The 25,274-nt window shown below is 47.7% G+C and overlaps 1 protein-coding gene across 6 annotated transcripts in view; it reads right to left on the reverse strand.

Moving 5' to 3' along the window:
* Nucleotides 1-14,519: 14,519 nt before the first annotated feature.
* Nucleotides 14,520-25,274, reverse strand: part of SDSL (serine dehydratase like) — a 156,867-nt gene continuing 146,112 nt past the window's right edge. For all 6 annotated transcript variants that reach the window (XM_073672255.1, XM_073672227.1, XM_073672210.1 and 3 more), the window contains 4 exons: nucleotides 22,464-22,552; nucleotides 21,999-22,229; nucleotides 20,783-20,907; nucleotides 14,520-15,357 (listed from right to left, as the gene is read on the reverse strand). In XM_073672255.1, coding sequence (XP_073528356.1) covers nucleotides 15,164-15,357; nucleotides 20,783-20,907; nucleotides 21,999-22,229; nucleotides 22,464-22,552 — 639 coding nt within the window. In that variant the 3' untranslated portion in view covers nucleotides 14,520-15,163. The remainder of the gene's footprint in view (nucleotides 15,358-20,782; nucleotides 20,908-21,998; nucleotides 22,230-22,463; nucleotides 22,553-25,274) is intronic.

Here is a 25,274-nt window from a genome sequence, read left to right on the forward strand (position 1 = left end):
ATGTCCCCCACAGCCCCCTATACAGTCTGATGTCCACCACAATCCCTATACAGTAAGATGCCCCCCAAAGCCACCTATATAATGATACCACCCACATATCCTATATATTATGATGTCCCCACAGCCCAGGTATAAATGTCCCCCACAGCTCCCAGTATAATGTCCCCCATAGTCTCCGATATAAAATGATGTCCTCCACAGTCCCTCTGGTGATAGCCCCCACTTCCAGCCCCTCATATGTCCACCCAGCCAGCCCATCTCATGTCCCCCACAGCCAGACCATCTTATGTCCCACCACAGCCAGCCACTCATATGTCTCCCAGTGCGAGACCCTCGTGTGTCCCTGACAGCCAGTCCCTATGTCCCCCACAGTAAGCCCCTCATATGCCCTCCCATAGCTAGCCCTTCCTATGTCTCCCACAGTCAGCCTCATATGTCTCCGACAGCAAGCCCATCTGATGTCCCTGCAGCTAGCCCCTTGTGTGTCCCCTACAGCCAGCCCCTCATTTGTCCCCGACAGCCAGCCCCTCGTATGTACCCCACAGTCAGTTCCTGTTATAACCCCCACAGCTAGCCCATCTTATGTCCCCCACAGTCAGCCCCTCATATGCCCTCCCATAGCTAGCCCCTCCTATGTCTCCCACAGTCAGCCTATCATATGTCCCCCACAGCCAGCCCCTTGAATGTCCCTCACAGCCAGCCCCTTGAATATCCCCCACAGCCAGATCCTCGCATGTCCCCACAGCCAGCCCCTCATATGTCCCAGCAGCTAGTCTGTCTTAAGTTCCCACAGCCAGTCCCTTGTATGTCTTCCCACAGTCAGGCACTCATATGTCCCTCCCCCCAGAGCCAGACCCTCATATGTCCCTGACAGCCAGCCCCTCATATGTCTCCCACAGCCAGCCCCTCAAATGTCTCCCACAGCCAGCCCATCTGATGTCCCCACAGCTAGGCCCTCATATGTCCCCCACAGGCAGACCCTTGTATGTCCCCCACAGGCAGACCATTGTATGTCCCCAACAGCCAAACCCTCGTATGTCCCCCACAGTCAGTCCCTTTTATAAGCCCCACAGCTAGCCCGTCTTATGTCAACCCACAGCCAGCCCCTCATATGTCCCCCACAGCTAGCCCGTCATATGTCCCCCACAGGCAGACCCTTGTATTTCCCCCACAGCCAGACCCTCATATGTCCCCCACAGTCAGTCCCTTTAATAAGCTCCACAGCTAGCCCGTCTTATGTCCCCCACAGCCAGCCCCTCTTATGTCGCCCACAGCCAGACTCTCTTATGTCGCCCACAGCCAGCCCCTCTCATGTCGCTCATCGCCAGCCCCTCTAACGCCCACAGCCAGCTCTCACCTAATCCAGGCTCCCTGTACACTGCGGCCGCCATCTCTTCTACTTTTCTGTACAGCAGTAGGCGCTGGATGACGCGATGATGTCACTGTATCACACCATCCAATGTCCCCTGCATACGCCGTCTCCAACAAGGCACAGACCAGAAGTGGCCTGCTTTCTGATGGAGTTCCCAGCAGAGCAGAGAGCTGATTACAGTTCCTCTGCTGGGCGGCGCTGCTCATAGCAATTGTTTTCGCATCTGACAGACGCAAATACATTTGAGTGCGGGGTGGGAGCAATGGCCGGAGTACAGGCAGAGAGATGGGTGAGTGGTGTCAGTGACTGACACTGCTCCCCTGCGTGCTCGCGCCCCGGCCATCACTGTGCTGAATGCCTGCGGCTGGAGGAAGTTGCTGGGTGTCAGCAGGCATTCAGTAATGTAGTTTTTTACCCCAAAGTGTGCCTCCCTCGGGGAGGCAGGAGATAGTGCCCTAGGCGGGTGCCAACCCTGCCTATCCCTCATCCCGGCCTTGAGTGACGGTCTAGATGACAACTTCTTAAAACTTTTTCGAATTCTGCCTCTCTCACCAGACTGACTTTGAAGGCCCCCATATATATATTAGATGAAAGTCAGGGGACCCCAGTGAATTTGACAGGACTAGCTGACAGAGCCATACAAAAGTGCCAGCCCCTATGTCCTTAAAATACTTAAATTCTCCATTCGCATGCACCTTGCTACCTAAAAAATTATTGAGAATATATATTGCTAATTGAAAAAACAATTCTCTATATTGTATAAAATGAAAACATGTTTCAAATATTTCCTGCAGGCCCCGAAACATTACTTAAAATGCGTGTTGGGGTAGTGGACAATGTAGCACTTGATTGGCAGTTATGGCTTATGGTGGGTATGAATGATTATGATTTGTGGCCTTGAATAAGTGGAATAACGGTATTATTAAAATAATTGGGTTAATGTGGGATACTTTTTTGAAAATGTATTGGATATTTCTATATGTTTTGTAGCCTCTATATATTATTGATGGGACCGCCTTGTTATATTAGTACCAATGATTTCTTTGGATAGCAGGATATTTTTACTTGCCACCCATTGGGTGTGTGTTTATGGGGTGTTTTTAAAATATTTTGATAGCGGTGTCTTTCGTTAATTTTTTTGCAAAATTTATTAATTGGTTATACTGTTACTTTTACATAATGTCATTGTTTTCATATTACATTACACCTAAGCAGCAATTATAGATGATTTATTGTTCTTGGATGTGTGGCTCCCCTGAGGGTTCGGTCGCCACAGAGGTATTGCATCTCACCCAGAGGTGTGGTATCTCACTCTCAGGTAAGGAAGGAGTATGGCTCAGGACCCTAACACTACATCCACTACACCACATTTCCGGGGGACAGGGCGAGAATGCTCCTATGGGAGAGCACAAGTGTCCCTGATCCCTGGCTGGAGTGGGGAGGAACCACTTAGAGAGGGGGAACTAAGTAGTGGATGGGTGGAGGACGTAGATCCTGGGCGCACTGAGTAGGAGCATATAAAAGGGAGTAGCCATCTTAGATGAGTGTTCAGTCAGAGGAGGAGAGTGTAGGAGCAGGGGCTCTGTATGAGCTCTGCTCCACAGGCAGGCCCTGCCAGGAGGCCTGAGCCTGAGAGAGAGAGAGGAGAGGGAGCAGGACGGCTCCAGGAACGAGGAGAGAAGGGACCCTAGGGGTACAGGCCGTGCAGCAAGCCACCCGCACGCCTGCCGCTGCCAGGAGGTAGGGGGGTCAGGCCAAAGAAGGGGAACCCAGCCAGCAGAGACTATGACGCGCCCCTGGGCCTGAGTCGCGCAGCGTTGCGCACGCGGGAGCCTACCCGGAGCCGGATCCGATAGGGGTAGTAGTCTCGTGGCGGTGACCCGGTCCGTGCCCAGGGAGTCAAGCTGAGTGGCAGAGTTTAGCAGAAGATGGTACGGTGTTCGACTACGCCACCCGTTGAATGCGGCTATGAGGCCGCCGCTGAAGGGCAGACCGCTGAGGCCGGTGGTACGATTGTGCAGCGTAGATGGTATAACCCCCAACGTGAGGGGTATGGCCTCAGGGCAGCCGACGTGTTTGAAGGGGGTAGCAGAATAGCATGCAGGTAGCAGGAACCACTCAGAGACGGTGCGGTGTAGTTCAGGGTCTTTACTGATGACAAAGGTAGACCCTCCCGGAGTACTGGCTAGCGATCGGGGCCTGGTCAGTCCGTGAGCAGATGGAATCTCCCCTGGCCAGGCGGAGTTGTAGGCCTCCCCAACTAATCGTACTCTTCTGGCTACCTTGCTAGAGGCGGGTAAAAGTAGCCCACGTCCCTGAGTGTACCATGTGGTGATCACCCGTATGGCCGGTGACTGGGGCCTTCTGGTAGCTTCCGCTCCACAACGGCGGTGCTGGTCCCTTGCGTGTGACCGTGCCTTCGGGTTTCTTGGCCAGAGGACCTGAAATCCCCTGCCGGTCGGTTTCTGCTGCTGGGTAAGGATTAGTCCCCACAGCCTCGGACTCCGGGTCCGGTGAGAACTCTTCAATCAGGGCGAGCTCTACAGCTTCCAGCCCTGACCTCTTTTAGCACAGCTCCCACAGAGCTCCTGATCTTTCTTTCCCTAAGCTGCTCCACTACAGACCAGACTGTGTCTCTGTGTTCTCTCACTCTACTCTACTCTCTAACCCTGCCTCAGCCCCAGCTTTTTATAGGGGAAGTTCTTCCCCTCCCAGGACTGGGCAGGAGGTGTGGCATGCATAGGATGTCTGACCAGGAAACCTCCCACCTGCTCACAGACGTAATATTGCTATTACTGTGGGAACCAGACCCCTGGGGTGCCACATTCCCCCCTAGTGAAATTTAGTACTCCGGGACTAAACATATTTTTGTAAAACATAACAAGTAAAAAAACAGAAACAGTACAATAAAGAAAAACACATTAGGATGGTCACGGCATGTCCGCAACCGGGTGCAGTCTTTGAAGAAAACAAAGGTGTCCATTTCACCAAGAAACAGGGAGCCGTAACCAGGTAGGGGTCTGTCCTACCCCGAGTCCTTAACAGTCTTTAGTCCTTTCCTGGGTTACGCTCCAACATATGTACAAAGGATTCCGGATAATCCATAAACGACACCTATAGAATAACTAAAAATACACAATTATTTACAAGTAACAGAAAACAGGTAAATACAAATAAACAGTCTAAACACTTAGATCCTCCAACGTACGGGTAACTGGCCTCTAGTGGCTCTAGTGGACCTACGGAGCTGACTGACTGGTCCTGAGCTACCAGGTGTAGGAGCTGTCAAAGGTAAACTGGGCAGCTGTCTACGGGCTCTTTGGCTCACTAGGGGTATGGCAGGCTCACTATAAGCAGAGGGTTGATCCTCCTGGTCTGCTTGTGTGGGGTCTTCTGCCTCCTGGACCGGCTGCTCTTCCAGCTCTACCTGTTTCTCCGTAGGTACTTGAGATGCTGGTTGGAGGAAGGTGAGGACGGGTACCACAACAGCGCCATTGACTTGAGTCCAAGACCGAGGGAAGTCTCCGAGCACAGTACTGACCATATCTTCCCTTTCCTCTGCGGGTCGAGGGTCTTCTTGTTCTTCTTCAGGGTTCCGTAGCTGTTCGGGACACTTCTTCAGGTGATCTCGGGATACAATGGCTGTGGTTTCTCCTCCATCCTTACTGATTGTGCAGACTTTCGGGTTCTCATGGCTTGAGGGCAGTACGGTGTACGGGTCCTTCTCCCACTGGTCGTCCAACTTGTGGAGCCGTCTCTTCCTCTTCAAGACCTGCTCTCCAGGTACCAGGGGAACAGCGGGAGCATACTGGTTGTAAGTCTTCTCCTGTCTTTCTCTAGCTTGACAGAGACTTCGCTCCACGCTCTCCTGTACTTTCCGGTACTGCTGCTGCCTCTCTGTGTCCCAGTCTGCTTCTGGTGAAGTGTCCTCGGGTGTCAGGACTCCCATATCCAGGTCAACAGGCAGCTTACCAGGTCTTGCTCTCATTAGGTAAGCCGGGGTACAGTTGGTAGAACCTACCGGGATGTGGTTGTATAGGTCCACCAGATCAGGCAGTTTCTCAGGCCACAGACTGCGTTCTTCCAGGGGCAATGTTTTTAAAAGGTCTATCACCACCTGGTTCATTTTCTCACAGAGTCCATTGGTTTGCGGATGATAGGGCGTTGTTCTTATCTTCCGGCAGCCATACAGAGTGCAGAACTCCTGGAAGACTTCCGCTTCAAAGGCAGGTCCCTGGTCCATCAGCACCTTCTCTGGGTATCCGTGTGGACGGCAGAAGTGCTGCTGGAAGGCTCTAGCTGCTGTTTGAGCCGTTAAGTCCTTGACGGGGACGACAACCAAGAACCGGGAGTAGTGATCCACGATGGTTAACGCATAGACGTAGCCACTTCTGCTGGGGGTCAGTTTTACATGATCCAAGGCTACCAGTTCCAACGGCTGCTTGGTGACGATGGACTGCAGGGGAGTCTTCTGGCTAGCACGGTCCTTCCTTCTTAGGTTGCATGGGCCACAGTCTCTGCACCACCTCTCGATGGTTCCTCTCATGCCTACCCAGTGGAACCGCCCGCGCAGCAGGAACTCCAGCTTCTTCCATCCGAAGTGCCCAGCTCCGTCGTGGTATGCCTCCAGTACCATAGCCGCGTCTCTTCTTGGCACCACTACTTGCCAGATCAGTTCATGCGTCCGGGAGTTAACCATTCTGCGGCACAACTTCCCCTTGTAAAGGAACAGTCTACTCTTCTCAACCCACAGTTGCTTGGCCTCCTCCGGAGCGTCTGGGTCAAGGCGGGCATCTGGCTGAGTCAGCATCTCCTTCACCAGTCGGACGGCGGGGTCACTGTCTTGCGTTTCCGCCCAGTTGTAATGAGGTAAGGGGTTGAACGTAGCAGATTGCTTACCCCTTACACGGTGGGAATACTGGATAGTCCCATGACGGTGGAACGCGGGGAGTTCAACTTCTTCCAGTTCCTTTGGATCTTCCCCTACGTCCGGTAGGTTTGGCATTCTGGACAAGGCATCCGCGTTGGTATTGGAGCGTCCTGCCCGGTATTTGATCGTGAACTCATAGTTGGACAGGCGGGCCATCCATCTCTGCTCCAGGGCACCGAGTCTTGCCGTATCCAGGTGTGTCAACGGGTTGTTATCCGTGTACACGGTGAACCGGGAAGAGGCGAGGTAGTGCTTAAAGCGTTCGGTGACTGCCCACACCACTGCCAGGAATTCTAGCTTGAATGAGCTGTAATTCTCAGGGTTTCTTTCGGTGGGTCGCAGTTTTCGGCTGGCGTAAGCAATTACCTGTTCCTTCCCCTGCTGGATCTGGGACAGTACGGCTCCTAGCCCGATGTTACTTGCGTCGGTGTAGAGGATAAAGGGCTGGCTGTAATCAGGGTACGCCAGGATTTCATCCCCCGTGAGGGCCATCTTCAGCTGGCGGAAGGACTCTTCTTCCAACTTCTCCCATCTGAAGGGCGGCTTCTGGTTCTTGGCCTTCCTGGACTGGCCTATCGGGAGGTCCTGCATAGGAGCTGCCTTTTTGGTGAAACCGGGAATGAACCTTCGGTAGTAGCCTACCAACCCGAGGAACTGCCGCACTTCCTTTACGCTGGAGGGTCTTGGCCATTCCTTAATCGCGGTGATCTTATCAGGGTCGGGAGCCACTCCGTCAGCACTCACCACGTGTCCCAGGTACTGCACCTTTGGTTTCAGGAGGTGACACTTGGAGGGTTTCACCTTTAGGCCGTAGTTTGCCAGGGCTTCGAACACTTCTGCCAGGTGTTTCAGGTGGTCCTCGTAGGTTTTGGAGTAGACGATGACATCGTCCAGGTATAACAGGACCGTCTCGAAGTTTCGGTGTCCCAGACAGCATTCCATCAATCGTTGGAAGGTTCCTGGTGCGTTGCAGAGTCCGAACGGCATGCAGGTAAACTCGCTAAGTCCCATCGGGGTGGTGAATGCGGTCTTCTCCCGGTCCGCCTCTGCTACAGGAACCTGCCAGTACCCGCTAGTGAGATCCAAAGTGGAGAAGAAGTTAGCAGATTTTAAAGCAGCCAAAGACTCCTCTATCCTTGGTAAGGGGTACGCATCTTTGTGTGTGATACGGTTGATTTTCCGGTAATCTACACACATTCTCATAGTGTTGTCTTTCTTTTTAACCAAGACTAGTGGAGCTGCCCAGGGGCTACAGCTATCCCTGAATACTCCAGCCTCCTTCATGTCTCTAAGCATCCCCTTGGCGTGTTGGTAGTGTGCAGGGGGTACGGGTCGGTATCTCTCCTTTATGGGAGGATGGTCTCCCATGGGGATGTGGTGTTCTACCCCTTTTACTTGCCCGAAGTCTAACGGGTGTTTACTAAACACTCTCTCGTACTCTTGAACCACCCGATAGACTCCTTGTTTCTGGTGTGAGGGAGTGGAGTCAGCACCCAGATGTAGTTGCTGACACCAGTCCTCCATTGGTTTCTTAGAGCCGTTACCTTCCTCTGGTTGAGATGGAGGCAAGGGTTCCACGGCCTGTACAGAATTCTGATTGATGGTATACAATTTGGCTAGCGTAGCATACCGGGGCAGGTACACTTCCCTCTTCCCGATATTTATTATGCGAACGGGCACCCTCCCATGGCGTACATCAACCACCCCCCGTGCTGTCAAAATGGTGGGCCTACTGTCTGAGTAGACGGGTTCTACCATTGCTTGGTAGTCTCTACCTCTTAGACCAATAGCTGCCCGGCACCAAATCATCATTTCACTTTTTGGGAGCATGGCAATAGGAAAAGGGTCACACATTCTCACGCTTCCAATCTCACCACCGGAGAGTTCCACCTGTTGCCGCCGCATCAGTGCCCGGATCTCTTTTTGGAGCACTCGCTGCTGGCCGGAGCTGGCGTTCTTGGCAACCTGCTGTAAAATGAAAATCACCTCTGCAAGACAATTTTCAATCACATTAGTTCCTAGAGTTATCTTTGGGTGACTCTCGCGCTTGTCAATGTCTACAATGATCAGTCCCTGTGCTGCCAGTTCGACTCTACCGACTTTAATGGTCATCTCTTTGAATCCGATCTGTGGCACGGGTTGACCATTGCTGGCGATGATACTCAAGTCGTCGTCAGGGTAGCGGGTTATATCCGAGTCATTCCAGTACTGCTTAAAGAGCACGTACGGGATGGTGGTGACCTGTGACCCGGTGTCAAGTAGGGCACTCATAGGAATGCCATCCAGTAGCACAGGCAAGACTGGACGTCCTCCCACGTATTTGTCACGCCAGTTCGATGGGCCTGGTGATCTTATTCCTGGGGGTTGGCCCTCTACCCCAGGTTGTGCCAGTTTAAAGGACAGTACCTTGCCATATGTCCGGGTTGATTGCAGCAGCGGCAGATGGGTTGTCCGTCCTCGTTGTATCGGTCGCTGGGGCTTCCTCTGGCCGGTGGGGTCCTCCTTGGTCGACGCCACGGGATGTCCTCCGGTCCGGATGCCAGCTGGATCTTCCCTGGAGCAGAAACCGGTAAAGACTGCACAGTTCGGGTTAGCGCAGCAACGCTTTTAGCTAGCTCTTGGACCTGATGGTGCAAGTCTGGAGCCGGGTCATTGTTCAAAGCCTGCGCGTCAGCTCCCACAGGCCCTGCCGACAAGGGCGCCGCCTCCTGGTGGTAAGCGGTAGTAGGGCGCCTGTGGGTCACCACGCCACCCGGTGCCGGTTCTCGGAGCACCCGGATGGCTCTGTCCTTGAACTGTGCAAAGTCCAGATGAGGATCCTGTAAGGCCATTGCCCGCAACTGGGTTCGGTGGACATTGCAATATAGTCCCTATAAATTGTTCGGTCAACAGCCTGTCCTCGTTTCCCACGCCGTCAGGGTCTGTCTGCTTAATGGCTCTCAGGGCCTCTTGTAGGTTTAGTGCATAGTCCCTTATATTCTCATGTGCTCGCTGTTTGCACCCGTAGAATCTAAGCTTAATCTCGGCTGAGGTGCGGGTATCAAAGGTGTCCTTCAGCCGGGTTAATATCCCTGCGACAGTCCTCCTCCCAGGTGGCCAGGACTTTACCTCCCTTTGGGCTGCCCCGGTTAGTTGGGCCACCAGGATGCTCACTTTTTGCTCTTCTGTGAGGGGGTACACCTGGAAGAGGCTATCCAGCTTTTCTCTAAAGTCATTCAGGGTATCTGACTCCCCTGAGTACTGGGGTAGCCAGGCTGCCCCCAGGATATAGGGCATGGTGAAAGGCATGACCGCAGCAGCGGCGGCGCTGGCGGTGGCAGTGGCAGTGAAGCTCTCCTCCGTATCCGACATCCTCCTCCCCCCTAGTGGACCGTGGCCTACCTTGCGATGATCCTCTTCCGTAGGCCGCGGCTCCGCAGTGGATCGTCAGGGTCGAGGACCTTCCGTCGCGCTCCTATGACGTCGGCGTCTGCTGGGCTCTTTCCAGGACCTTACGCAACGTCCGGACGTGAGGCGGGGCTTCAGTTCTCGCGGCTTTTCGGAGTCCACGCCCCTCTTCTTCCCGCGCGGCGTCTTCAAGATGGCGTCCAACGGCGGGAAAACTCCACGGATGGCGGGAAGAAGGCAGAAGATGGCGCCGGATGGCGGAAAAACTTCACGGATGGCGGGAAGAAGGCAGAAGATGGCGCCGGATGGCGGGAATCTTCACCACAGGTAAGTTTAAAAGTCCCTTTTTCAGGCACGCAGTACCCGGTGGTTGCGGGCACGTAATCCTGCCGACTACGCCAAAGTTGACGCGCCCCTGGGCCTGAGTCGCGCAGCGTTGCGCACGCGGGAGCCTACCCGGAGCCGGATCCGATAGGGGTAGTAGTCTCGTGGCGGTGACCCGGTCCGTGCCCAGGGAGTCAAGCTGAGTGGCAGAGTTTAGCAGAAGATGGTACGGTGTTCGACTACGCCACCCGTTGAATGCGGCTATGAGGCCGCCGCTGCAGGGCAGACCGCTGAGGCCGGTGGTACGATTGTGCAGCGTAGATGGTATAACCCCCAACGGGAGGGGTATGGCCTCAGGGCAGCCGACGTGTTTGAAGAGGGTAGCAGAATAGCATGCAGGTAGCAGGAACCACTCAGAGACGGTGCGGTGTAGTTCAGGGTCTTTACTGATGACAAAGGTAGACCCTCCCGGAGTACTGGCTAGCGATCGGGGCCTGGTCAGTCCGTGAGCAGATGGAATCTCCCCTGGCCAGGCGGAGTTGTAGGCCTCCCCAACTAATCGTACTCTTCTGGCTACCTTGCTAGAGGCGGGTAAAAGTAGCCCACGTCCCTGAGTGTACCGTGTGGTGCTCACCCGTATGGCCGGTGACTCGGGGCCTTCTGGTAGCTTCCGCTCCACGACGGCGGTGCTGGTCCCTTGCGTGTGACCGTGCCTTCGGGTTTCTTGGCCAGAGGACCTGAAATCCTCTGCCGGTCGGTTTCTGCTGCTGGGTAAGGATTAGTCCCCACAGCCTCGGACTCCGGGTCCGGTGAGAACTCTTCAATCAGGGCGAGCTCTACAGCTTCCAGCCCTGACCTCTTTTAGCACAGCTCCCACAGAGCTCCTGATCTTTCTTTCCCTAAGCTGCTCCACTACAGACCAGACTGTGTCTCTGTCTGTGTTCTCTCACTCTACTCTACTCTCTAACCCTGCCTCAGCCCCAGCTTTTTATAGGGGAAGTTCTTCCCCTCCCAGGACTGGGCAGGAGGTGTGGCATGCATAGGATGTCTGACCAGGAAACCTCCCACCTGCTCACAGACGTAATATTGCTATTACTGTGGGAACCAGACCCCTGGGGTGCCACAACTACAGGACTCAACTGGAAACCGGAGGCTGCAGCACTTCAAGTACAGCAGGCCGCCCGCACCAGCCACTAGGAAAGTAGCCACATAGGGCCAGGGGACAGAACACATGTTGCCCGCCAAGGCCCAAGGACACTGGACAGAGGTGCCGCTAGGTGTGAGGTACAAGGAAAGAGGCCAGAGAGGACACACAGAAGGGGGTCCTGATAAGTACTCTGGAGATATCTGAGGGTCGTCCGAGCCCCTCACTGCGTGAACACAGGACGCCGTGGGCCTTGCACTGGCGACTGTAACTGGAACTGCTTAAACAGTGAGTAAAGGATCTGTGACTGCATCACCTGGACTCTGTGATTATTCTTGCACCGCGACACCTTGCACCATCACCACCATCATCCTTACACGCTGCCCTGAAGCTACACTCTTCCTGTGGGGAGTTATATCACCTTGCTGCATATACCACCAGCTTCAGCGGACTGCTCCGCAGCAGCGGTTACCAATAACCGCATTCCACAGGTGGCGTAGTCGGACTATATATAACCTATACACATAGACTACCCTGGTTTGACCGCCCTGGGTCACGGACCGGGTCGCCGCCACGGTGACTACAACCCCTAGCATCAACAAGGCCCGGCTCTGGGTACCCCACCACGGCGCTACAAGATTATTATATTTATTAATAAGTGATGGGTTTCTAATGCACATAATGTGGTCACTTCCGTGTAGACGTAACACGCAAACAGTGCAGGCATACAGTAGGAATGATGCAATGATGTTAAGGCTTCACCCTATAGGTTTAATGCACTTACACATGCAGATTTATACATAAGTGGTGGTTTTGTGGGGATTATGGACAAAGTTGAAATGTGACGACATCAAATGCCTATTGCTGCACCTTCATCTATATACTATTTACATGTTAACCCTCCTCTCCCTTATAACCTCCACTCCACAGAAATAAATTAAAAGGTTTGTCTAACCACAGACAAACCCTTTCAGAAAGCAGACAATTTTGCAGACATAAATGTAATATTACATAGCGGCTATTTACAAGTGTGGCCAACCATTAATGCAAAAATAACTGAAGTAAGCCAGAAGAGGGGCTCTTTTTCATTTAAGTAAACACAGTTTGACAATGCACATTTAGACTAATATCTTCCCTAAAGGGGTTGTCTGACTTCTAAAATTAATTTCCAAGTGGTTTTAAAATAATAAAATGAGGCATACTCACCACTTCTAACCCCCGTTTATCCAGTAAAGGCCACTCCAGTTGTATTCCAGTCGGTTAACCACTGCAGCCAATCACAGGCCTTCTGTCACAGTGGAGAGCACTGGAAGGACCTGCGCTGGATCCATGGAGATTGAAACCTTCCCTGCTACTTGAAAAAAATCACAGTGAAGTGATATTATTGTAATACATAAGTTCTGAAACAAGTCACCGTATTAAATGTACTTTTCGCCAATAATAAAATAGAACCTTTAATACTTTATCTTTAAAATCCTTTATAACGTAAAAACATGAACAAAGCAAGCACCAATAGTGATAATAAAAGATTTACAGGGCAATAGTATTCTCCCTAATAATACCCTTACTCTTTCCATTTTATTTATTTTTTTGTTCCTTTCCACTGATAGAGCCTGATAGGGCCCGAAGGGACAGCCGCCGAGGAGCGGGGGCGCCATTACGCAGATTCAGGGTGCCAACCTCCGCTGGTAGGCAGGGGAAAAAACAACCTCACCCAACACTCAAAGGTCAGCCTCCTGGGAGTCTCGTGTGATTACTAAGCCCCTGTGATGCATGCCATGATGTTGTGGGGGCTGGTAATCACACAAGAGATGCACAAAATGCACTGACCTGGTCTGGCTGCAACCGCATACCAACATGGATGCCATTCTAGGGTCCTGAAAATCTTATTGCTCAGCTCAAGACAACCCCTTGAAGATAGTACATTATGGCTGAGATAAAGATGCAATAACCCATAGAAAAGAATGGCCGTTTTTGAAAAATAAATTTTAGGAGATATGTAAATCCAAGTAGTTGAAAAAAGAAAAAAAATGCCTTACGCATTAAATGAAATTTAGTAAGTCCATCACTTAAGAAAGAGCACACAATTTAGTAATTGCAGGACAGGTCACTGTGCAGAAGGCTCAGATGCTAACATGTTACATAACAGTTAGTGCAGATACCTCAAATTAAACAGCTACATTAAAAAGTGGTACCTTCATCAAAGGTGTCAATGGCATAAAGATGGTGATAGTTAAATAGTTCTAATGTATTGCACTGCATTGCTTGCAAGAAATAATTAGATAATCACTTTAGTTTACTTTTTATTATCATACAATTGCTTGGAAAAAAAACAACATGACACCAGCTACCAGCATAGCCCTGAGTGGTACAATTATTGAAGAAATACTGCAAAACAAAGAAAATAGATAGATAGATAGATAGATAGATAGATAGATAGATAGATAGATATGTGATAGATAGATATTAGATACATAGAGATAGATATTAGATAGATAGATATATAATAGGCTAGGTGCTGACCAGAATAATTTTTGTCATCCGAGAAAATCAGATCAATTACACTAATCACACTCTCATCAGAGTTTGATCAGACTGTGATCAGTGTGATCTGATCCTCTCGGATGAGGAGAAGATGGAAAAAAAAATTCTCCATCTTCTCCATTGTGTCAGTCTATAGAAATTGGATGGCACTTCGATGTCATCCGACTGCAGTCAGATGGTTTCCATGCACTCAATGACTTGCATGGCCGAGTGCGATCTGAATATCAGATCAAACTTAGGCATGCAGTGATTTTTCCTCAGACAGTCTCTGTCCAAGGGAAAAAATCGGACGTGCACGGCCCATAGAATAACATTGGTCCAAGTGCGATCCAATGTCTTGTCAGATCGCACTCTGACCGATAAGGTTTTCTGCATGAGCCCATAGAGAGATAGAGAGACAGACAGACAGACAGACAGACATAGACAGATAGATAGATAGATATATGGATAGATAGATAGATATATAGATAGATAGATAGATATATGGATAGATAGATAGATAGATAGATATGAGATAGATAGATAGATAGATATATGGATAGATAGATAGATAGATAGATGGATAGATAGATAGATTGATAGATAGATGATAGATAGATAGATGATAGATAGATAGATAGATGATAGATAGATAGATAGATAGATATGAGATAGATAGATAGATAGATAGATATATGGATAGATAGATAGATAGATAGATGATAGATAGATAGATATGAGATAGATAGATAGATAGATATATGGATAGATAGATAGATAGATAGATAGATATATGGATAGATAGATGATAGATAGATATATGGATAGATAGATGATAGATAGATAGATAGATAGATAGATAGATAGATAGATAGATATGGGATAGATAGATACCAACTGCATATTGATGGCTTAAATATTGATTTTTTATTTGTTTATTTATTTATCTTCTCTTCCAAACATTCTCTGCATCCCCTCCAGAGATTTCATGGGGAAGGCCTCTGTCTGGGCTAAAAGGGCTGCAGATAACATATTACAGCTGGAGGGAAAGCTGACTTGCAATAATTAATGGTGCTTCTGGTAATAGGATTTCCCAGCCCCGAGGAGCCTTTTTACATAAGATATTGGCTGGAGAGTTATGATTTATAGAGCTCGGATCCCAGAGAGAATCTGTAAGAGGACTCATGCTAGTAGGAAATTCATCAGCAGTGGCGAGAGTAGACAGAAGCAAAGGGCTAGAAAACTGGCAAGTCGGGGAGGAGAAAAATGAAAAGACCAGAAGGTATAGAGAAAATGCGAGTGTTGTATTGATCAATAGCTAGTACTGAAGTCAAAGGTTAATAGAAATCTTGCAAACATTCCGTTCTCATCAATGTAGAAGATAATTGTTGGTCTCCAGACTCCCTCCAGTGGAAAGACCATGAATTCTCAGCTGAAGCACTACAAGTCGTATTCATTTACATGATTTTCTTTATTCAGGCAATTAAACCATTCCTAGTTGGGACTTGAAGTTCTGAAGTTCAGATAGACTTATTGAACTTCCCCCACATACGATCATTATCAGTGGCCCCGCCAACTGTTCCAACTTGCCCTCCTTTTGCAAGCGCTGGATGTGTCCTGAATAAACTGCAGCAAGCGCAGCTCCACATGCAGCTTCCACCAACATCAGTTCATCCTCTGTAAGAGATATGGAGATGGAGAGAGGAGTGAGGAAACAAGCACCACACGGGTACCCCAAAAAGAGAAAATGTTCCACAATGAATGATAACATAAGCGAGAGAACAAAAGCCAATGAAAAGCTAGTAATGTCGTCATCACAAATTTTCACCAAATATTCATCATATCGGTGCGCTGTATGTGATTTTCATAAACCCTTAGACTTGTATGGGTAATTGTTTTCCGTGACTTGGATCAAAAATATGTCTCAGTGATTTTTTGCGGACGACCCGCAAAAAAAAAAAAAATCACAGACAGGTAAATAGCCCCATAGACTATGATGGGTAAATGTTCTATCGGTAAAATACACAGATAGAACACATATGTGACCCACAGACATCTGAATGATGCCTACGATATATGAGAAAACACAACACATGACTTCAAGGCATTGTCCAGGTTTGGCATGAAAGTCTGCAGTCTCTCTTGTGAATCCACACACTGCGCGCTGTCAGGATTCTCCAATGCTGACACTAGCGGTCATGTGACTGCAAGTATGTGATATGCATACTCCCGGCCACAATCCAACTAGTCGTGTGCGGCCTCGCTCAATGCAAGTGTGTTGAGTGAGGCCCAGGGTGCCCACTTGACTTTTTTTTTTCTGGACAACTTATCAAAAAATAACAGGCAGACAATATTTTTTACGCACACATTGGAAAACCATAATAAATCATTATGATTATAAGTGATCACAGCCCATAATTCTGATATGAAGACATCAGCTGAATTCACTGTAAAATGATTATAATTACAGTCATAATAATCTGTATAAGTTTCTTCAGCATCAAAAATATCACAGACACCTCAAATATTTTTTACAGACAGTGCAAAAAAGTGCCATATTTTTACAGATTGTTCTGGAATTTCCGGATGGTTGGCATCTCTGGTGAGGTTGTGCAAGTCTAGTTGGAATGTGGCCAAAAGTATGCATATCGCATACTGGCAGTCACATGACCGCACAGTTTCGCTGCCAGCACCAGAGAATCCTGAGAGCACACACTGCGTTCGATGTGAGGATTCATAAGTCGGCAGTCATATAGCGTTACTAAAGACTTTCATGCCAACCTGGACGACCTCATTCATAGTTATAAGAGGGACTGTTGTTTTGAGACTTGTGTACTTTTAATGAGGAAATAAGATGGAAATGCAGATAAATAGTTTTTTTGCCTTCAAAAATATGTGAATTTTCATTCTCGTGGGGATTTTTTTCAGGGAATATAATCCACTGTCACTCATCTTTCCAGTAAAATCAGTTCACATGCACGCTCAACATGGTCATCAGTTGTGGACTGGCATCCAGCTCCTTCTTCAAGGCTGACACTTTTACAACTTTTGTTGAACTTCTTTATCCATTCATACATAGGCCATGACCCCATTATCAGTATTTGATCAGTATTCGGTCAGTATTTTTTCCCAGGAGTGGGAGCCAAAACCAGGTGAGGAACAATCAGAGAAAAGGTATAATAGAAACAAGTCACCAATTCTGCATTTATCACCCACTCCTGGTTTTGGCTCCCACTCCTGAGAAAAAAATACTAACCAAATACTGATAGTGGGGCCGTGGCCATACAAGGAGATTCACTTGAAAGAGGCCCTGGATATTCTGTAATAACTTTGGCTAGAACCAAGCTATCTGAAGGAAACATCAGTATATGGAGCTTCGAACAAGCCAGGATACCCCTGTGTCGGAGCGATGAAGTAGGTGCCAGACAAAAGGTTACTTCCAGCAAGATGGAGCAACATATCACACATCAGCAATGAGCATGGCAGAAATTGAGTCATTTTTCGGCAACATGGTAATTTCAAAGGAGCTTTGGCCACCAAGGTCGCCAGATCTGACACCACAAGGCTTCTTCCTTTGGGGTATGCTAAAAGGAAAAGTCTATCGAAACAAGCCTCACCCTGTTGAAGATTTGAAGGAAGACATACAATGTGAAATTGCTGCTATGCCCACTCCAACCTCCCCCCTGATATGCTTGCCGATACATTCAGGAATATGGAGTGCCACATCGAAACATTGCCAGCAGATTTTTTTGGTTCTGATTGATTCATCCTAGAGGCAGTTACAACAGAATATTCAGGGCCTCCTTTGAGTAAATCTACCTGTACTTCTTCTCGACAAAACACTTTCTCCAGACTGTGCACAAAGTCTTTGATAATATCAGCACCAGACCATAAAACATGAATCACTGCACACTGCTCATCTTTTGTGCAAATCACAAGTGGGGCAACCATTGTTTCTCGCACCAAAGCCACAAATGAATGGACATAACACGTTCAAACCTGCACAGCAGCGACTGGGGAGACAGAGCGACCTCATATGGAAAGCTACGCTAATAAGGCCAAAAGAAATTTTAATATAACTGGAGAGCAGAATATTTTGGACTTAGTCATATCTTTCCTTACAAGCAAATGTGAAAAAACAAGTGCAATAACAGGTGTTGTCTCAAGAAGATAACCACTACCCAATATGACCTATGAAAGGGGTTTTCCAGAATTTACATTTTTTTTTATCTCACAAGCATGCAGTGTCTAAAAAATAACAAAAATGACCTTTACCCCCTGCCGCTCCAGCGTTGCTGCTTTGCTGCCGCCCCCATGCCCCTGAACTTTGTTGACATGGTGGCAGCAATAATACCATGACTATAACATCTGACAGTTGTTATAATTCCTTGTTAAGGACGCCGCTCTATTATCCATAGAAAACCACTGGTCAACCATTTACACATTGCAATACAACAAAAGAGGCCTTGTCTTGGACATGGCTACCAATGTGAACCTAGTGAGGCATAAGAGAAAAAAAAAACAATTACAATCGGGTTTAGGTAGAACATAGGATATGCATAGCTACAGGTGCCTCCTTAAAAACCTAGGCTCTGGTACTTAAGGGCACCCTATGGCACCTCCGCCACATGAGAAAACACCAGTCCTTTAAGTCACACATGATGCACAGAAGCCCGAGACCTTCAAATAACACACTAGGGGCGGAATGGGGTGTATAGTACTGAGTTTGGTGATACATGGAATAAGTAGTAAGTATTAAACTATATTATATATAATGTGTTATATACAGGTTATATACAGGTGCTTCTCACAAAATTAGAATATCATAAAAAAATGAATTTATTTCAGTTCTTCAATCCAAAAAGTGAAACTCATATATTATATAGAGTCATTACAAACAGAGTGATCTATTTCAAGTGTTTATTTCTGTTAATGTTGATGATTATGGCTTACAGCCAATGAAAACATAAAAGTCATTATCTCAGTAAATCAAAAAAATTACCAAAAAACAACTGCAAAGGCTTCATATGCGTTTAGAAAGGTCCCTTAGTCTGTTTCAGTAGGCTGACTTGACAGATGTCCAGAGGGCAGTCATTGACACACTCCACAAGGAGGGTAAGCCACAAAAGGTCATTGTTAAAGAAGGTAGCTGGTCACAGAGTGCTGTATCCAAGCATATTAATGGAAAGTTGAGTGGAAGGAAAAAGTGTGGATTGAAGAACTGAAATAAATAAATTTTTTGATGATATTCTAATTTTGTGAGAAGCACCTGTATATGGCGCCTTTATACAATATGTAACATCCCTGGCGGCGTGCTGGCATGGCTTACCACCTCCCACCATGCAAGACCGCCATCTTACCTATCAGTCCAGGCTGCACACTTTGCTCCAGTACCTGCTGTGTGCATGTCTCTTGTCTGATTGCTTAGGGCGGTGGCGCGGTTACTGCCTGATTCTTATAGTTACTGTGTGTGCACTCCTAATGCGTCCCTAGCCTATTGTTGTGAGTCACTGGATACTTAAACCCCCTCCACCCAGTAGGAGGTGCCTGAGCAACACTTTCTTTCAGTGTGTTCTGTGCAACTGAGTTGCCAGGTCCTGTCCTGTATCTTGTCTGTTTCCGCCACCCTGGGGGCTGAGTACCCAGGCCTGTTACCTGTATCTGTGACTTCTAGTCTGTTTCCGCCACCCTGGGGGCTGAGTACCCAGGCTCGTTCCTGTATCTTGTTCCTGGTTCAGTTCCTGTCTGAACAGTGTCCTAGCCCGGTTACTTGTTTGTCTCTGTGTTCGTATCTTCCCTTTTCCTGCAGTGTCTCAACCTGCACCTAACTCCAACTCGTCTCTGTACTTCTGTTTGTGAGTTTGGTGTCCACTCGCTACTTCATTGTAAGTACCTTGTGTGTATCTGCTCAGCTTGTATACCGCACCTGCGGGTTTTTGCTCTGCTCTGCTTGTCTACCGCACCTGTGGGTTTTGCTCTGCTCTGCTTGTCTACCGCACCTGCGGGTTTTGCTCTGCTCTGCTTGTCTACCGCACCTGCGGGTTTTGCTCTGCTCTGCTTGTCTACCGCACCTGTGGGTTTTGCTCTGCTTGTCTACCGCACCTGCGGGTTTTGCTCTGCTCTGCTTGTCTACCGCACCTGTGGGTTTTGCTCTGCTCTGCTTGTCTACCGCACCTGCGGGTTTTGCTCTGCTCTGCTTGTCTACCGCACCTGCGGGTTTTGCTCTGCTCTGCTTGTCTACCGCACCTGCGGGTTTTGCTCTGCTCTGCTTGTCTACCGCACCTGCGGGTTTTGCTCTGCTCTGCTTGTCTACCACACCTGCGGGTTTTGCTCTGCTCGTCTACCGCTCCTGCGGGTTTTGCTCTGCTCTACTTGTCTGCCGCACCTGCGGCTCTCGTTCCTGTATTCCAGTCTGTACTGGTCCCTATCCTGCTTGCGTTTCTACCTGCCAGTATCCACCTGTCTGTATACCAGCCGTGCCTGCCAGTACCCACCTGTCTGTATGCCAGCCGTGCCTGCCAGTACCTGCCTGTCTGTATGCCAGCCTAACCTGCTTGTTCCTGCATTCCCCGGCGTGGGTCAACAGCTGTGACCGGGGTCTGACCAGGAGTAGCACCTGGTCCCTCTGCTCGGTTCCTCCCTGGTTTACAGAGTCGACTGAGCCGCCGTGCGACCTTGGTCAGACCGAGTTGATACTTAGTCACGCCCCTCCAGGCACTCCTCGGTTCATGGTCCAGTGGGATCACTAACCACGCTCACGCCAGTCAGTCCGGGCGTGTGCGTAACACAATATAGTTTAATACTTACTGTAAATTATATAGCTGACAGCCGAATGATCGTTTGGCCGACAGCTATCTCTCCTGACTCATCCATACACAGGAACGTGCGACTTAGTCAAGCATTCAAGGGTTCAAGACTCCTCTGGCAGTGACTTATCTCCAAAGAATAATAGGATCGGCTGGATGTCGGAGAAGAGTTGTGAGACCTCCATACATTAGATAGTTAGCTGATCCCACTGATATCAGTGGCTTCGGCTGTTTTTAGTCTAAGTATATGGGGGCCTTAAAACAGAGAAGAGACAAGCAAAACTGTTGTCACCTACCTAAGAACATCTCCACTGCCGCTAAGGCGTCTTTATCATCCACAGTCACTGAGATGACTTTGTATTTTTTTGCACACTCCAGTGCTCTGTCACATACTGTTTTTGCACCTAGACACTTTGCGATGCTGTAAGAGACAGACATGTTAAACATTATTACAAGGAAAATAATAGAGACCACTACACAAACCTATGGAAAAGGGAGCGCAGCTGACTGCCTCCAACCTAGTCATGTGTGAGTTTCTGGGATAAAGGGACAGTTCTCACTTCAGAAGTGTCAGATTGTCACAGTTAATTGGACAGCCCAATCTGGTTGCTAGCAAAGAGCTGTCAGGCACAAACTGGGTCTTAATAACCCTAGTAAATTGCAGCTTGAAAAGGGGCTGTAATTACAGATACTTTTCTTCTCAGTGACAGACAGGTGAGTTTGCTATTCTATGCTTAGTGTCCATTTGGTCAGTGGAATGGGAATTAAAGTAAAATACTACAAATCACAATTATTTTCTTGTATCACCAGAGTATACCCATCAGTAAGAATCCATTTCTGGTCCATGCCCCATTGACTGTTATTATTCTTTTGTCTTGCGGCTTATATATTACACCTTATCTGGAAAAAATTATGATCACACGCTTCTCTAATTATAGCAATCAATGTAACAGAAGTTTTGTGAAAAAAATCTTTTCCATAACCCCTTCTGGACTATAGTACATAGGGGCCCTGGTCACCTTCCTTCCTAATCTATCCTTAAAGGGTATTCCCATCTCCAAGATCCTATCTCAATATGCAGTAGGTGTAATAATAATAATATTAGCAAATACCTCCAATTGGAAATGTAGTATAGTTTTTCTGATTCGCTATGTCTCTTACCTCATGTGCAGGTATTGCAGGACCTTAGGTATCCATGGTTACGACCACAAGCAACTAGCTAACTAGCTGTCACTATATCAGTGGTTGTAACTATGGATACCTAAAGTTATTATCCAACAATTATATGGTTGGGTAAAATGCATCAGGTATAAAATAATTGGCTGCTGCATTTTCCATCTATCTAAAAGAAATTACATACAGAAAAAATATATTTAATTGACCTATTAAAAGTAAGTTTGTCATTTCTTGGGAGATGTGTTATATCAATAATCCTTTATGTAAACGGTGCAACATTTTCCATTACCTCACAATTTTCCAGATCTCTGCTTTCTATCCTTAATAATATCCCACCTTGTAATGTCAGGTAATGTCACTGGTCTCCCGGCCTGAAGGGCTGCATTTAGGCAATGAGCACCCACTGTTTCCATGGCAATAATGGGCACTTCAGACCAGCCCACCTTGACAATTCCTTCAACCAACCCAGCCAAAAGGCCTCCACCTCCAACTGAAACCACAAGAGCTCCCGGTTTTTGTTTGCCAAGAGAAGCCTTTAGTTCCAAAATAAGACTGGAGTGACCTTCCCTGGAAAAAAAAGTAGAATAAAAAACTAAAAATGTTAAATTATTTGTTTTGGAGCCTTTTTTCTTTCTAGACAGCTTAAAGCAAGACAATGGCTTTAATGCAACAGATCTGCAATATGAAAAGCCATGAGAATGTCTTCTCCTAATATATCACGATATAATACCAATATAATGTCTATGAAGTTACTGCTGAGAGTCTGAGAATATTGGACTGCTCCTTTTCAAGTGCACTCACCATAGCAGAGGGTGATTGAATGGGGAGATATATACAGAGCCTGGTGCCTCAGTCAAGCGATGGGCATATGCATCGGCATCATCCCAAACCTGTTGGAGAATCACACATATGTCCATATTTTTTTATTTTTCACCCCATACACACCTGCATGTCCAATTCACAATTCAGTTTTGGAACACATAATGGGGGCCTATTTGTGATATGGCTAAGTACAGTCATGTTTTGGGAAACACTTAAAGAGTTCTCTGGAATAGAAAGTAATAAGCAATAAAAAGAAAGAAAATGTCATTACAAATACATTTCTAACTACCTTTAATTAGCAAATCACAATTGGTTTGTTTTTTAGAGAGGTAATCATTATATTACATTAAAATGGCAGTATTTAGGAGTCTATTGCTGCCCAATCCACAGGCAACATGAATCAGATCCTGGCAGCATGATTGCAGTCAGGTATATTTTACTCTGAAATACTCCGGCGTTTCAGAGAAAATATACTTTAAAGATTCGGCCGGGAACCATAAAGAGTAGTTTGTCTCCGCCTCTATCCGGCTCTTCCCAGCATTGCTTGAGGTGATTGACAGGTCTCTTCTAAAGCAAGAAACCTTCTTAACCATCTGCAGTGAAGAAGAAGAAAAAACAATAGAGGGCAGATCTTTAAAGTATATTTCCTCTGAGATACTAGAGCATTTCAGAGTAAAATATACCTGGCTGCAATCATGGTGGTTCGGGCAGCATAAATCAGATGACAGGTTCTCTTTAAAACTCATTACAATAGTCCTATGGAGTAAATAGAGAGTAAGGTTGCAATGGCACACCAAAGAATCAGAGAAATATAGGGTACTACCAAAATCCAGCAGGCCCCACATAAAACAAACCCACCTAAAACAGAGAGGATCAGATTACATTTTAATGATGTTAACTCTAATTAAAATGATCAAATGTTTAATTAAAAAAATTATAAAAATGTCACTGGTAATATCATGGACATCTAGAAAACATCCTCTATCAGGCCTCTTTCACACGTCAGTGTTTTGAGTACGTGTGGTGACAGTTTCACACGTACGTACTGGAGACACTGACACACGTAGACCCATTCAAATGAATGGGTCTGTGCACTTGTCAGTGTGTTTCCACGGACCGTGTGTCCGTGGGCAACACACGTTAACATGTCCGTTTTTTACCCGCTGCACGGGCCACAAGACGTCCCACCCTGATGACACACGGATGACACGTACTGGCACTTGGGAATCAGCGGTACAGTTAGCACTGTTCCCTAGCGCCGGGTGCTGAACGCTGCCCTCATCATTGTGCCCTGCCAGCACTACGATCGGCAACAGCAGGGGACGATGTTGAGAGTAGTAGTCTGCTCCCGCTGTCTCCAACTGTAAAAATAAGAATAAAATAAAATAAATCCATATACTCAGCTGTCCTATGTGTCACTTTGGAAGTGCATTGAGCTCGAGTTTGAACGAGCTGAGTGTGACCGGAGCGTAAGTGCAAACGGAAGTAAGTGTGTGACTTGTTTTTCAGTGACTTGGATTCAGGGAGTTTGGAAGGGAGGAATTTGGACTGAATTGCTGTCTGTATTTTATTAATTCTTTACATTTCTTTTTACTTAACATTTCTGTCTAGTGCAATCCCCATTATTGACAATGCTATCCAGTGTACATCTTGCCACTTGTATGCAATCCTTGAACAGCTGGTCGTGGGTGCTTACTGCTGTGCGAGATGTGTGCACGTTGTGCGTTTGGAAGCCCAGGTACTGGATCTAAATGAGCAGCTGGCAACACTGAGATCCATTGACAATATGGAAAGGAGTCTGCTGCTCACTGGGGTAGATGTGTGGGAGGGTGGTAGTAGGGAGCTGCAGGACAGTGAGGCATCTAGCTGGGTGACAGTTAGAAGGGGGGGTAGAGGGAAGAGTGCCAGGGAGGCTAGTCCTGATCTGGCACACCCCAATAAGTTTGCAAAGTTGGCAGATGAGGGGGGTGTCGGTACAGGTGTAGCACTGCTGCAGCAAGGCATGTCCTCTGAAAACCGGAGGAGTGTCAGCTCCAGTAAGGGGAGAAATAGGAGAGTAGGGCAGGCCAGGCAGGAACTGGTAGTGGGGGACTCAATTATTAGGGGAACAGATAGGGCAATCTGTCACAAAGACAGGGATAGTCGAACAGTGTGCTGCCTACCAGGCGCTCGAGTCCGGCACATCGCTGATCGGGTTGACAGATTACTGGGAGGGGCTGGTGAGGACCCAGTGGACATAGTGCACATTGGCACAAATGACAAACTTAGAGGTAGGTGAAAGTTCCTTAAAGATGATTTCAGGGAATTAGGCTGCAAGCTTAAAGCAAGGACCTCCAAGGTGGTATTCTCTGAAATACGGGAGATTAGGGAGATAAATAAGTGGCTCAGGAACTAGTGTAGAAAGGAAGGTTTTGAGTTCATGGAGAACTGGGCTGACTTCTCAGTTGGCTACAGATTCTACGCTAGGGAAAGGCTGCACCTCCATGGGGAGGTTGCAGCTATGCTGGGGGAGAAAATGGCTAGGAGGTTGGAGGAGTGTTTAAACTAGGGATTGGGGGGGTAGGGTATTCATTTTATAGGTGGGGAAGATAGTGCAGATAGTGACCTGGGCACAAATAAAGAAATTGGGGGTGGGGTTAGAACAGTCAATATAGTAAGAAGGAATAGAGGTACTGAGAGATACATAAAATGCATGTACACTAATGCCAGAAGCCTCACCAACAAAATGGAGGAATTAGAATTTATTTTGTTGGAAAATAATTATGACATGGTGGGGATATCTGAGACATG

The sequence above is a fragment of the Phyllobates terribilis genome, unplaced genomic scaffold (assembly GCF_046119375.1).
Source record: "Phyllobates terribilis strain yellow unplaced genomic scaffold, ASM4611937v1 Scaffold_1__5_contigs__length_1240528914, whole genome shotgun sequence".
Taxonomy (NCBI): domain Eukaryota; kingdom Metazoa; phylum Chordata; class Amphibia; order Anura; family Dendrobatidae; genus Phyllobates; species Phyllobates terribilis.